The sequence below is a fragment of the Alexandromys fortis genome, unplaced genomic scaffold, assembly GCF_014885135.2.
Source record: "Alexandromys fortis isolate MF-2015 unplaced genomic scaffold, M_Fortis_MF-2015_v1.1 scaffold_62, whole genome shotgun sequence".
NCBI lineage: Eukaryota > Metazoa > Chordata > Mammalia > Rodentia > Cricetidae > Alexandromys > Alexandromys fortis.
In genome coordinates, this window is record NW_026067942.1 from 4188203 (window position 1) to 4202560 (window position 14358).

A 14358-nucleotide genomic window follows, 5' to 3' on the forward strand; every position below is an offset into this window, starting at 1 on the left:
GATTTAATAACATGAACAAACCTACCTGTGACCATCTTTGCACGTTGGCTGGGCTGATGCCACGGCAGTTGTTTGGCTTCAAAGATAGTGTTGTGTAATAGCACCTTAATAAAACAAAATTGAATCCAAACTACATTTGCGGTAACTTAAGTCACCTGTGTACACACCACTACACTGAGGGGCTTGGTGAGTTCCCAGGTAAACCTTACAGAACACACAGTCTTCACACAGCACATGACACTGAGTAGCAGTAAAGAAAGCTCTGGCGCTGGACTTAGAAGTTTTGGGTTTTTTCATTAGCTGCTTTATTTTCATCAAGAGACAAGTCATGATGCCTTTACTGTTTGATTCTGTGGCAAGAGAAGTAGCCAGAGGGCCAGTCTGACCCAGGAAATGCCTGGGTGTGACATCTGCAGAGCCAGCTTCTCAGGGGACTCAAAGAGCACAGGAGAATTGAATGCACACACAAGGCATCATTTGCTCTTTATAAAAACCCACAGAGTGGTTTACAATAAACCCAAGTGCCTGAGTCCACTGACAACTGGCTGGGCTCAAACTACCTGTCCTAACCAGGAGAGACCGGCTCAGATGAGTCTCATCACCTACTGGGTTGCTTTATACGAACAGGGATGGACGGATACAGAAAAGTTTTCTTTTGGAGCCTTTAAACTATAAAACTCTCGTTGGGCACTAAGAGTGAGCACCCATGATCAGGGAGAATCAAGTTGGTCTGCCTTTCTCAGTGGTCTAACCGGAGACCCTTCCCAGTTAGACTTGAGGGGCAACTGCTTGTACCCACAATTTCTGGGTGTTTGCAAATGGAGGCAGAGAACCCGAAAAACTATTTTTCTCACAAAGGCGGGTGTGGATTCTCCCACCATCTCATGTAAGGGAAACATCCCAGAATAAACTGAGGCTAAATCTGACAAAAGAGAATCAGAAGGTTTTGTCCTGAGTCTAGTTATGCCCAGTGCTATAGGAAGCAGCTGAGTGGACGATGGGAGAATCTGGAACCCGTTTGTCCCGTCTGCATTGAGACAGACGAGGAAAGACAGTGTCCCACCCTGTTCGTCCTGGGCAGAGGCTAGACTGAGCAGTGGGATCTGCACACTTAGCTGTGTCTCAGTCCCCTACAGCTCCCAGTTCCTCCTCTCATCTTTCTCAGGGCCATCTTGTCCCCTTGTCTGTCCCTGCATGGGCTTGGGCCCAGGTACTCACAGTTCCGTTGGTTTCTAAGGTATCTGATGCCACCAACACTCAAAATATTAGCTTACTTTAAAGAGCCACTTTGTATGCCCTAAAGTGATATTAAGCCACACAAACTTTTGTGCTCAGAGAGCACACACCACGTGATCGGCCTGGCTCTGCTCCGGCTTCACATGATCTGAAGGCCAAAGTTAAGACATTTCCAGTACCCAGTAGTTCACCGAGTGCAGAGCTGGAGGAGAAGCAGATACAGAAATGAAGCAAAGCGGATCTGCCCACTGGAGATGGGGGGCGGGCAGAAAGCAGTTAAGAAGACCTATGGAGCCTTCCCCTCCAGCCTCCCAACTGAGCAGGATAGCCTTCTTTGTCTGTTGGCTGCAGCAGCCTGTCCTGCACCTGGCGCTGCACTAATGCAAACTCACATGCGTTTCCCAGGTCTTGCAGTCATAGTCCAGAAGCACATGGCTGGGAAGGCTCTTCAGCCTCCTTCAGGAACCAGTAAGTTTTGAAAGCCTACATGTAAAAATTTAAGTCTTCAGAAGATTAACTTCAATACATAGAACGTAATGGGGCTGGTGAGATGCCTCATCAGTTAAAGGCACTTGTCACTAAGCCTGATGACCTCCATTTGGTTCCCAGCACACACACAGCAGGAGAGAACTGACTGCAGTAACTTACTCTCTGTGCGCTCTGGTAAGAGGAGCACAGGAACAGGGGTGCACATTCAAGTGCACACAAAATGTAATAAAATGATTTTCAAAAGAATTAAAGTAATCAGAAGCCTCCATTGCCACACTGCTCCTTCAATGTTTCTATTTCCTGCATGGGCTGACTACAGTAGTGCTGAAAGCAAGAGCAGACCCAGGGCCTCCTACAAGTGTGTGCAGCCCTGCTACTGCCCCCCCCCCCCCCCGCCCCCAGCTCCACAGCCAGTGCTCTTCCGTCTGGGGCCTACTGTCTCTTCCAATGTGTGTGGGGTGCAGGGCCTGGTCTGAAAAAGATGTGTGGATGGAGCATTTGTAAGGTCAGAGCTGTCATCAACCAGGCGGTGCAGCTATGGGAGACCACGTTCCTCGGCTTCCCCCCACAGTATACATTTTAAGAGCTCCAATGAAGAGCAAGGATCATTAGTTTGCAGTAGCCACGGTGTTCTGGACAAACAGCTAAAGCCCCTCTGGGGTACCAGCATGTAAATTTTTTTTTTTTTTTTTACTCAGAGATAGAACTTGTTCCCCCCCTCCCTCCCTCCCTCCCTCCCTCCCTCCCTCCCTCCGAGTGGCATCAATTGGAATTTCAGGTGCACTCTACCTCAAACCAGGGCAAGCTCAGCACCACTTTCTCTGCTGTCATAAGACAATACTAAGTACTAGAATGGCTCAAGAAATAAAATTGCACAAGTTTTTCCTTGTCCAGGCAGCCCATGCCCAGGTGCCTGTACTCAGCTTAAATTTGAGGATGACCCAAGTAACATTCTCCATACAGACCCAGTGAGGAATCAGCCTTCTCCCCCAACATCCATCAGGAATATGACCAATGACTATCAATGTTCTTATTATTGGGGTCCCACACTTGTGCTTCTTGGCTAAGGAGTGGCAGCAGAATTCCCCACCCAATCACAAGATAAAAGTGCACTGCTCTATCTACCTGCTACCCCCTTCTCAGGGGGGATGAGCGCAACTCTACCAACCCGCTACCCCTTCTCAGGGGAGATGAGCGCAACTCAACCAACCCACTACTCCCTACTGAGGGGGGAGGCACTCACTGGGGATTCTGACCTTGCAGGTAGTGGAGTTCCACTGCAGGAAAGGGGACCCGAGTCCTTCTGATTGTCAGTCAGGCATACTTGCACAGATGTCATCTAAAATCCTGGGTGAGTCTCGGAGAAAATGCAATGAGGTGCTGGCTTGTCTATGGGATCACTGAGCACTTTCTCAGGACTGGACCAAGAATTCTACATCTGGGAAAAACACAAGACCCAGCTGCCAGGAAAGCAAAAGGCACAGCTTTATCCCTTCAGGCTGAGAGGGACCCAAAGTCTAGAGTCTGCTGAAGGGACTTTAGGTTGTACTTTATAAAGCCCCTTTTTTCCCTCCCCAGTCTGTCCTGTCTAGACAACCTTCCCTACGCCTTCCTGTCATATCTCCTCCCACTGTCTTCTGGGAACAAGACTCCAGCCTTCCTGTCCGCCTGTGCTCCTCTAGCTCTCCTTTGACATCAGCTCCACAGATGAAGAACCCAAGAGTTTCGGAATCTAGAGTTTACCACGCTACTCTAGCACTCATGTTGGCATCTACATAAAAACACAACTGGTGAGAAAAGGACAGCCGAAATAATAGTCACAATACATGCCAAGATGCTGCGAATAGATATTTAAATGTGAACTAAGTTTAATAAACTTATGAAGGACTATTCTAGCAATCCTGAATTACACATAGAAAACGAGAGAGGCATACCTGGTTAAAGAAACCAGAATGTGGGGAGCATGTTCTGATCCAGGGTGCATTAAAACCAACGGCAACTCCCTTACCAAAATGAGTCTACTACCAGAGACTCAAATGCACCAGAGGTTGGAACGGGGCTAGGACAGCTCTATTTAATGCCAAGTAATCCTGATGAGGGAGCCAGGAAGGAAACTGTAGGTTTTTCAAACAGAAGACCTCAGTCCAAAAGCCCTGTCTGTGATTCCCCTGTGAGATGAGAATACTTACCTCACTCAGTAGAACTGCAACAAAACGGCTTGCACTGTTTTCACCAGATGTGTTTTATATTGTACTTGAGTCACAACCTTGGCAATGGGGGCACAGCGACCTGGAGAAGTGGAACCCACTCTCCTACAGATGGGAGACACAAGGCTAGGCAGGCCTGCAGAATCTGCAATCTGTGCTTTAGTCAAGGTACTCTTCCATGTTTGAAACGGAGGTTCATGATGGAGCCCAGGCTAGCCTCCAATTGTCAGGATGGGATTAAGGTTCACATCATCTTTCTATGAAATTTTAATCCCAACCAATTTGCACTCTGTTCTTTAGTGGTCTACTTACATGGTAAATACAATGTTGCTTTTCTACAAACACATGTTGTAGAGCTTAAACAGGATAGTGTTCCTTAAAGAACCGAAGACACACTGCCTTAACCTTTCTCATTTGATTTAATCGACAAATAAATACAAGGGATTTTTTTTTTGTGAAATCACTGACAATATAGTTAATTTTAAAGAATTTTTTTCCAACGTCATTATACTTGTGGGAATGGGAATTATACATCATTACTAGTGAATGCTCATGGGTTTACAGTTACATTTTCTCCATTTGCAGAAATATGTAAACCATCCCAATGGAATGAAGAAAATGTACAAAAATTTTTCTTTTGCCCTCAGAGTTCAAAATAAGTAAAAACAACAGTTTTACAGATGGAAGCATTAACTCCAAATCTAGAACTCCAATCCCGTGAGACACTGCACAAACATAATGGCTCCTGAAGTAGGGAGGACCAGCAAGTGTAGGGTCGCCCTTCTGGACACCAAGCTTCCCTGTCATTATTATCTCATCTATTCAAAAACGGACAGTTGTCCCCACTCGTCAGACTTCAGGTATCAAACACTGGTGACGCATGCTGCATCATCTCCCAACAACAAGGATCAGAAATGACCACAATGAAACAAACCAACCCTAAAGACGTAGTGCACAGTGGAACCTGGGCTCCAGAAATAGTGTTTGAGTTACATGAGACTTCTTCACAACATAGCACCGCATCAGGTATCTAGTAAACACTTCGCAATCACAAGGGTTGGGAGCCACATTCCAAGGAGATTCTGTGATTAACATTAGTGTACCACTGCAAGACAAGTCTTGAGCAACTGATTAGGAACATGGCCCATTGCCTCACATGCTCTAAGGGCACTACCATGGTTACCACGGTGCTGGGACAAAAGAGCAGCATGGACGGGACACGGAATGATTCCACTTACAAACTGCTGTTACGTGTGCCCACCTGCGGAGTAGGCTACTTCCGAGCTGCCAAGGATCGCACCACTGTGCCTCCTTAGGAGGGTTTGCTCTGCTCCTGCCTCAGGAGAGCCGGCTCAGAAGACACTTACCTGGTCAAATTGTATCCTATAGTGTTTTGATGTAAAAGCCAATGTAGTGAGAAACCTAGGGAATTTTATTCTCCGTGTAAATTTCCCGAAACTACCATGCACTGGGTGAGTTCACAAGCTGTACTCTTGGCCCGAGGAATCACTCTTTTTGTGCCGAGGTGACGGAGCGGTCTTTGTTGGAGATGGGGATGCTGTACCAGGAGAGTCGGTCCCTCCATCGGAGGTACTTGGTGAGGAAGCCAGATGGGGAACCTTCTTTCTTCCAAGGAATCCTGCTGCTTCAAATCCTTTCTTTCGTAACTCCACTTTATGCTCGGTTTCATCCTCCGCTGATCTTTTCTTGGACTCTGACAACCCTTCAGCAGTTTTCTGCACTTCCAGCCCCCCCTCTAACTCCTTCCCACACCTTAGCTCTGTCCCAGGGGACCTTCTCTCCGCACCACACTCCCCCGCTGCCCCTCTCACTTCAGCCTGCACGGGGCCCACGGGACCATTTTCTGGAACAGCTCTCTCTAGGTTTCTGTTGAGATTAAGCGTCTGGAAGTCTCTGTAGCTGTGGAAACTCTCAGTTCTCCTCGCTCTGGCTAACAAGGGGCTCTCTCGGTAAGGCCGAGTGGCGCCATAAGTGGCTGCTTCATGGATGGTCTCATGGTGCTGGAGCTGAAGGCTGGAAGACAGATTTTAAAATGACAAGTTATGACTTTACTTCCAGGTCTCAAGAGTATATCTTAAGCAGTTAAACTGCCAACTAAAACATCATAAAAACCTAATGCATATTACTATCCACACCTCTCTATAAGAATGCATTTGACAAGCACGCCATATTACATACATTATCAATGTAACTAACATGTAACACATGCATTCACAATCAAGCAAAAATTCTGAATAGCAGGGAAAAAGAAAATTAGATGCTAAAACCAATAAGGAATCAATGTAATTCAATTATTTGGCCCTTAGATTCTTAGAATTTGAAAGTTTTTGTCAATATGATTGAAAAAGGCAAAGCACTTTATTATATTAAGTACACAATGCCTTAATATGAAATTAGACAAGATAACTTAAACACTTTTGATTAGCTTTGAACCTGAGCAATAAGAACGGAAACTCCACAAAGTAACCAATTGATAAGTGATCTTCCTAATTCAGGGTACGTGTGATGGCTATTCTTGGTTGTCAACTTGACTATATCTGGGATGAACCACAATCCAGAAATGGAGGGCACAGTTGTGATCCCGATCTTGAGGTGGGAAGACATACCTTTAATCTGGGCCACACCCTCTGCTGGAAGCCTACACAGGGACAATGGAAGCAGAAAGGGTTTGTTCTCTGCCTGCCCTCTCCTTGTCAGTACGTCCATTCCCTCACTGGCACTGGAGTCCACTTCTTAGGGATTCCAGCACACACACAAGACCAGCTGAGACGCCAGCCTCATGGGACGGAGCAACTCTAGATTCTTGGACTTTCCATTCAGGTAGCCACTGCTGCAATAGATGGACTGCAGCCTGGCAGTCATTCCAGTAAATCAGTAAATTCTGCATATTTATATATAGAGAGATTCGTGTTCTATGTTCGGTGAGTTCCTGATCACAGAATGACATTCCCTACAGTGGTTGGAATGATAAATGTCCCCATAGTCTCAGGCATTTAAGCACTTGGTCCCCAATTGGTGATGCTGCTTGTGAAGGCTCAGCTGTGGTCTTCCTGGGGAAGTGTGTCACTGGGGGGGGGGGGGGGGGGGGGGGGGGGGGGGGGGGGGGGGGGGGGGGGGGGGGGGGGGGGGGCAGTGGTAGAGTGTGTTTGGCATGTATGAAGCCCAGAGGTCAATCACAGCATACGTCACATACATGAAAGAGCACAATATTTTTTCCTTGTACATTATACATGTATGATACTGTCAAAAAAAAAACAATAAAAGTTTAAAATGTTTTCCTATGAAAAGAATGTGCTATGCATACAAATAAAAATTGATTAATATTTGAACAATTCAATATCATTGAATCTGATTTCAAGCTTACAGCAACAGACACTTTCTCAGAGAAACCAAGTTCATTTAGGATGTACTCCCTACTCTCCGACCCACCTGGAGTTGGACTCTCGAAGGCGGCTGTGCTGCAGGACAGAGGTAGCAGGACTGATGTTGGGGGTAGCACAGCGGGACGCACTCAGGTCACACTGGTCCAAAAGCTTGAGCAGCTCTTCCTCAGTGGGGCCACCCGCATCTGAGGAGAGAAGGAAGCATTCATTAAAACTTGAGGTCAAAGGTCAGATTGTGACAAAATTGTACTGTGATGTGGGATTCCCCTCTGTATGCTGTGAAAATGTTTTATTACCACTGGTTAATAAAGAAGTTGCTTTGGCCTATGGCAGGGCAGAATATAGCCAGGTTGGAAGAGATATATAGAGAGTAGGCAGAGTCAGGGAGATGCCATGTAGCTCCCAAAGGAGAAAGATGCCAGAACCTTTCAGGTAAGCCACAGCCTCATAGCAATACACAGATTAATAGAAATGGACTAATTTAAGATATAAGAGTTAGGTAGGAATAAGCCTGAGCCGTAGGCCAAGCAGTGTTGTAGTTAATATAGTCTCTACGTGGCTGCCTACCCTTGTCCTCGCTCTTGTTGACCATGTCCATAGCCGTGGTCAGGTCCCACATCTGGATGCTGCCGTTCGTGTGGCCGGTGAACAAGTAGCGCCTGGGCCGTGAGCCCATCCTGCTGGAGCCCTCGCACTCTCTCACAGTGAACGAGGATATTGTAGTGCAATCCACAGCCTGGATCTCACAGATCCTGCAAAGACATAACACTGTAGACCGAAGGGTGCAATGACCTACATTGTACAACTCAAACATTTCAGTAAGTTCTGATTTTTAAAGTCACACAAATGAACATGTACCTAAAATAGTTTTAAAATGCTCAAAGAGAATTGACAGAAAAATCAAGTCTTGTTTTTCTGAATGAGAAAAACTTCTCATATATTAGTGTGTTCTCAACTGAAAGAAAGAGACATAATTTGGTCACAAAAACCATCTTGTGAATGAGGAAGTCTTCAGAAGGAAGAGGTGAGAAAATAGAGAGAAAGGGAAGAAGGGGGCAGCAATGAGAGTAAAGGAATATACTGATGCTGAGAGAGAAAATCACTCAAGCTTATGCACAACCTTTTACAACGTAAACTCACAAAAGTTACAGAACTGCATATGACTGAAGCAGCTCAGCAAAAAAAGGCCAACTGGGGACAGGCAATTGAGAGGACAGCACCTGCGGGGGGAGCGTGAAACACCCATGCCACTGGGGTGTAGACGAAGCCCAGTGGGCACAGCCAGCGGAGCAGCCAGTCCTGTTGGCCACACAGGCCACACACGCTGCAGTAAACCATCTGGTGTAAACATTAACTAATTCCCCACCTGTAAGGTCTGCTATGATCACTTTTAAAGACACTAGCAGACTAAGTGATTTCTTGTTTATTTCAATTAGTAGAAATTTCAAAAAGCTTTATTTTATTCACGTATGCATGTCTGGTGCCCCAGCAGCACTCACTATCTGTAGGACGGTTCTAAGGACACACTCCATCTGTAGGACGGTTCTAAGGACACACTCCATCTGTAGGACAGTTCTAAGGACACACCATCTGTGGGATGTTCTAAGGACACACTCCATCTGTAGGACGGTTCTAAGGACACACTCCATCTGTAGGACGGTTCTAAGGACACACCATCTGTGGGATGTTCTAAGGACACACTCCATCTGTGGGATGTTCTAAGGACACACTCCATCTGTGGGACGGTTCTAAGAACACACTCCATCTGTGGGATGTTCTAAGGACACACTCCATCTGTGGGATGTTCTAAGGACACACTCCATCTGTGGGACGGTTCTAAGAACACACTCCATCTGTGGGGCGGTTCTAAGGACACACTCCATCTGTGGGATGTTCTAAGAACACACTCCATCTGTGGGATGTTCTAAGAACACACTCCATCTGTGGGATGTTCTAAGGACACACTCCATCTGTGGGACGGTTCTAAGGACACACTCCATCTGTGGGATGGTTTAGGTACATTAGTCGTTTTCTGGATTTCTGTCAATAATTACTAATGACTACATGCAATCTAGATGAAAATAAAACCTATCCAATCTCAGAGTATATTCTGGAACATGCCATGTAAACAGAGACAGGCCAAAGAGAAGCAAGCAGGGAACTCTAGGAACAGCACCAGCACCCTTGAGAAGAAACTGTCTGCTTAATGACTACCACTAGGAATTCGGCTCGCTCACGGGGGTGGGGAATCAGCAAAGCTAGGGATGATGGTTTTCAAGGTGAAACAAAAAAACAGAAAGCTCAATTCTACAATGTCCACTGAGCCAGCGACTGTAAAGACTTCTGTTTTTATCACTTTACCTTAAGGTACTCTCTAGACAGCAGAACCTTAATCAGTCAGGCAACCGATGAGGCCACTTAGGTTGAATTTAAGTAGATAATCAAGGGTGGTTTTAGAATTTAGTACATGTGTCTGCCATGAAATCCACCACTGAAATCAGACAAATCATCTCTGAAGACAAAGAAAGCCCCAATGTGCAGCACTCAGGACCAGAGCGGCAGCCTGCTGCACAAGCACAGGACACAGTGAGACAGGCCACTGCACAGGAGTGAGGACAATGTGATCTGGGATGCAGATGCCAACTGGGAGCTATGGCAGTCAGGCAGGTCACGTGACCATCAGCCAAGGACGACCCTGGCAGGAAATCTGCAGTGTCCCATCTGAGAAACACAAGTAATATATATATATATAATATTTGTGTATGGTGGGAAATGTTTCAATTCAAAGGTTTCTTGGTTTGGTTTTGTTCTTTCTGTGGGCCTCTCAGTCTGTTCCGTCAGGGTCAGCGGCGATTCTGGGTGGGTGTTACCATGCTAGTAGCTAACTAGCACAGAACTTCGTCTCAATATGTTTCTTGTGCATTCTTCCACCTCTAGCAAACTGCACCTGCGTTCTGGGAGACAAAAGCATCTTCTGAATATACATGTCCTTCTGTGAAGCCTGCGTTACCTTTTTCCAGTTGACGACAGCCTGACAAACAGCTTGTTAGTGATGGGAACAACTTTCTGGATAAACACTTGCTGATCATCTCTTTCTCCAAACGGCCCTGTGTCAGAAAACAGAAAGCTTGGACAAGAGCAAGAATGGTTTCACTTATAAAAGGACATTAATACTAACACTCCTCTCGCCAAACAACTGTCATGCCTGTTGTGGCACAAGCCCTAAATCAATGTCATACACACAAACACACACATACATACATACATACACACACACACACACACACACAGCAAAAGTAAGTTAATCTGCATTAAATTTTACAATAGAAATAGACAATATTTATTTTTCAAGATTTATTTCTTCCTGTGTGTGTGTGTGTGTGTGTGTGTGTGTGTGTGTGTGTGTGTGTATACCTCTGTGTTTGTCTGAGTGTGTCAGTGTGAGTATGTCTAAGTCTGGCAGTGTGTATGTGTCCACAGAGGCCAGAAAAAGGCACTGGATCCCCATGTGCATGCTGGGAATTGAACTCATGTCTTCTGGAAGAACAGGAGTCCTTTCAACTGTTAACCATCTCTTCAGTCCCACAATACTTCACAACTGCATTTTATGCATTAAAGATATATAAACTGAGGGCAATCGTTCCTTAAGGATCTGCAGCATCAGCACCAGAAGGTCCCTGTGACAACATGCTTAGATTCTGACAAGTTAGAAAAAGGCTTGGGAGTATGGACTGGATCCCTAGCTCCAAAAGGGGCAAGTAGAGATATAAACTTCATGTATTCCCTACTACATTTTGAAAGCCACTATATAAAAATTTAGGTCTTCTGAAGATTAACTTCAATACTTAGAACGTAATGGGGCTGGTGAGATATCAGTTAAAGGCTTGTCACTAAGCCTGATGACCTCTATTTGGTTCCCAGCACACACACAGCAGGAGAGAACTGACTGCAGTAACTTACTCTCTGACCTCCACCTGTGCGCTCTGGTAAGAGGAGCACAGGAAAAGGGGTGCACATTCAAGTGCACACATGCGCACACAGAATGTAATAAAATGTTTTTCAAAAGAATTAAAGTAATCAGAAGCCTCCATTGCCACAATGGAGGTAATGTTTCTATTTTCTTAAGACACAAAGTACAAAGCAGTAATTTTGTATTGAGTTCCAGAGAAACACACCAACAGTAGCCACCAAGCAAGTGCTTGCGCAGAGTCACAGGAGCACACTGTCCAGAGCTCCGGGATGACCGCTTCCTCAGTTTGGAGGGTTTTGACTTTTGTAATTTTCACATCCATAATGAGACACCTTACGGACAGGACATCAGTCTAAACAAAGAGCTAACAGAATGAAGGGAACCATGTTGCACAGTGCAGAATTTCACATTCCACACAGGGCTGAAAGAGATGAAAAAGATGACTGGGGTGTGGACCTCTGGACTATGGACACTTGGCCTATTTGGGGCAGCACACAAAGGTTTTCAATATAAAAATGAAAAGCTTCAGCCAGAGAGATGGCTAAGAAGTTAGAAGCACTTGCTGCTTTAGCAGAGGACCCGGGTTCAGTGCCCAGTGCCCATAAGATCGCTCACAACTGTATGTAACCCCAGTTCCAGGTTTAGCTGTCCTCTTCCAACCTTGTACATACACACATGTAGGAAAACACCTATACATATACAATAAAAATACATTCTTTAATTACTTCCCCTCTATTATACTGGGCAAGGCAGGGACGACCAAGTCAAAGACTATAAAAGAGAATCCTGCCCTGAGACACTGGGGAGTTTAGTATCTCTTCTTTATTGCACTCAATAACAGATTTTTTCTTAAAAGTATGTGGCACACAACAAACTTCCACATAACAAGCTCTGTGCTGCTGCTGACATGCTGGGGAAGCAAACTGAATGACATCCCAGCCTTCAGCTCACGTGTATGGGCACACCCACTCACCCCATGAGCTTTCACAGTGCTCCCTAAGGAAAGCACCATCTTTATCCCCATTTTACAGAAGGTCAGTACACAGACTGTACCACTTTCGCTGGGACCAGAGTAGAGTGATGTGCACACACTGGCCAAACAACTCAAATTTCATAACAACAATGACTTTCCCCAGCTTCAACTGTATTCTCAATAATTGTTAAAAACAAAAGAAAAAAATGAAAAGTTTCAATTATGCACAGTCATCAATCACAGCTTTAGTAGAAACAACAACACCTGGTTAGCATTTGAATATAATATTTAAAGGAAGAAATGCTAGTAAGAGAAAATTGTTTATCTTAACTTTTTAAATAATAAAAAATGTTTCAATAATGTAATTTTGGGAATTCACAGAACTAATAAGAAAACTACAGGGCTTGGGAAGACGGATGCATTGGCAAAGCCCACAGACCGAGCTCAAGTCCTGGAATGCATGGAAAAAAGCCAGGCTGAGTGCTGTGTGCATGACATCTCCATGCTGGAGAGGCAGAGACAGGCAGATCTTTGGAGCTCAGTGGCCAGCTAGTTTAGACTGCTTGGTGAGTGTCAGGCCAATAGAGAGCCTCTGTCAGCATCGTTCTGAGGTGGTCCTATAGCCTACACTTACACACACACACACACACACACACAAATATACTTTGCTTGAATGACTTTCAAAATTAAAATATAATTCCCATGATATGCCATTTGTGAAGATGCCCACCTATGTCATTGCCAGAGGAATAGCTGCCATGGCTTTCTGTCTCCTCCAAGGACAGGATCTTGAAAGACGCTAAAGGAGTGGAACCTGGCTGAGTGGAGATCATCCCTCTGAACCGTGTCACTGTCCATGTACGGACATGGTTGTTGTCGGCACACACTAGGAAAGAACATAGGGTCACACACCACCCTGAAACAATTCAACCTCTTTACATTCAAAAGATCACAGTACATTTTAAAAGGCAGACCACATATTTATCCTACAACTGTGCTCAGTTATTTCTAATTAACAAGAGTGAGACGGGGTCTGGGAAGATGACTTGGCAGATAGACACTTGTCACCAAGCCTGACGGCACCGAGTTCCATCTCTGGGACCCACACGGTCAAAAGTGAGAACTGACTCCTGAAAGGTGCCCTCAGACCTGCACACATGGGCTGTGGCATGTGCAAAAACATAAACACGTATGCACACAAGACCAATCAATAAACCTAACAATAATAATGATAATGTTTTGAAGTGAGAGAACCAAATAGAACTCTCTTGGTGCAAACATGAGACATGGAAGTAAGCCCGTGAGTTCCTTTAGAACAGCAGGGGCCACATGTGGAAGGAAGCACGGCATCAGGCCAGACTGGAATACATAGTAAGCGCAGGCCAGGAAGACCACATTTGAAACAAACAATAAAACCAAGGCAAAAGCTGGTAAGATATAAATGAAGAAAGGTTTTTAAATTTGAGAGAGAAATGTTTTATGCCACTAAGACGCTAATCAGCCTAAGCCAGGAGAGCCTGAAAACTGGTGACGAGACTTTCCAAACACCTCCCAGGAACCAGCTGTTAATGACTCATTCCTAGTCACTGTAGAGTCTGTACTAGAGCTGGGCACTAGTTCTATCAGAAACGTATGTATCAATAAACACACTTCAATTAGGTTTTAAAAATATTTTAATTAAACCTTTTAATTATTATTAATATGATTATTTACATTTGGGTGACGGTCGTTATGAGACAGGGCCTTTCTCTGTAGCCCTGGCTCTTCTGGAACTCACCATGTAGACCAGGCTGGCCTAGAACTTAGAGAGATCTGACTACCTCTGCCCCCCAAGTTCTGTGATTAAAAGTGTGCACCACAACATCTGGCTATATTTTTTAATGTGAATGTCTTTTATATCATGTGTGTCTTACCCTCAGAGACCTGGTGTTGGAAATACAGGCAGTTATTGGCTATCTGACATGGATGCTGAGACCAAACTTGGGTCCTCGAGAACAAGCACTCCTAAAATATACCCTAAAACATGAAGCCAACCAGGGAGAAAGGGTACTTTTTTGCTTGGTCTAACAAAGAAAAAAA

General features: G+C 45.0%; 1 protein-coding gene across 2 annotated transcripts in view; it reads right to left on the minus strand.

Moving 5' to 3' along the window:
- Positions 1–4332: 4332 nt before the first annotated feature.
- Kctd3 (potassium channel tetramerization domain containing 3) overlaps positions 4333–14358 on the minus strand; it is a 41604-nt gene continuing 31578 nt past the window's right edge. For both annotated transcript variants that reach the window (XM_050148181.1, XM_050148180.1), the window contains 5 exons: positions 13010–13165; positions 10347–10443; positions 7904–8088; positions 7383–7521; positions 4333–5966 (listed from right to left, as the gene is read on the minus strand). In XM_050148181.1, the coding sequence (XP_050004138.1) occupies positions 5411–5966; positions 7383–7521; positions 7904–8088; positions 10347–10443; positions 13010–13165 (1133 nt within the window). In that variant the 3' untranslated portion in view covers positions 4333–5410. The remainder of the gene's footprint in view (positions 5967–7382; positions 7522–7903; positions 8089–10346; positions 10444–13009; positions 13166–14358) is intronic.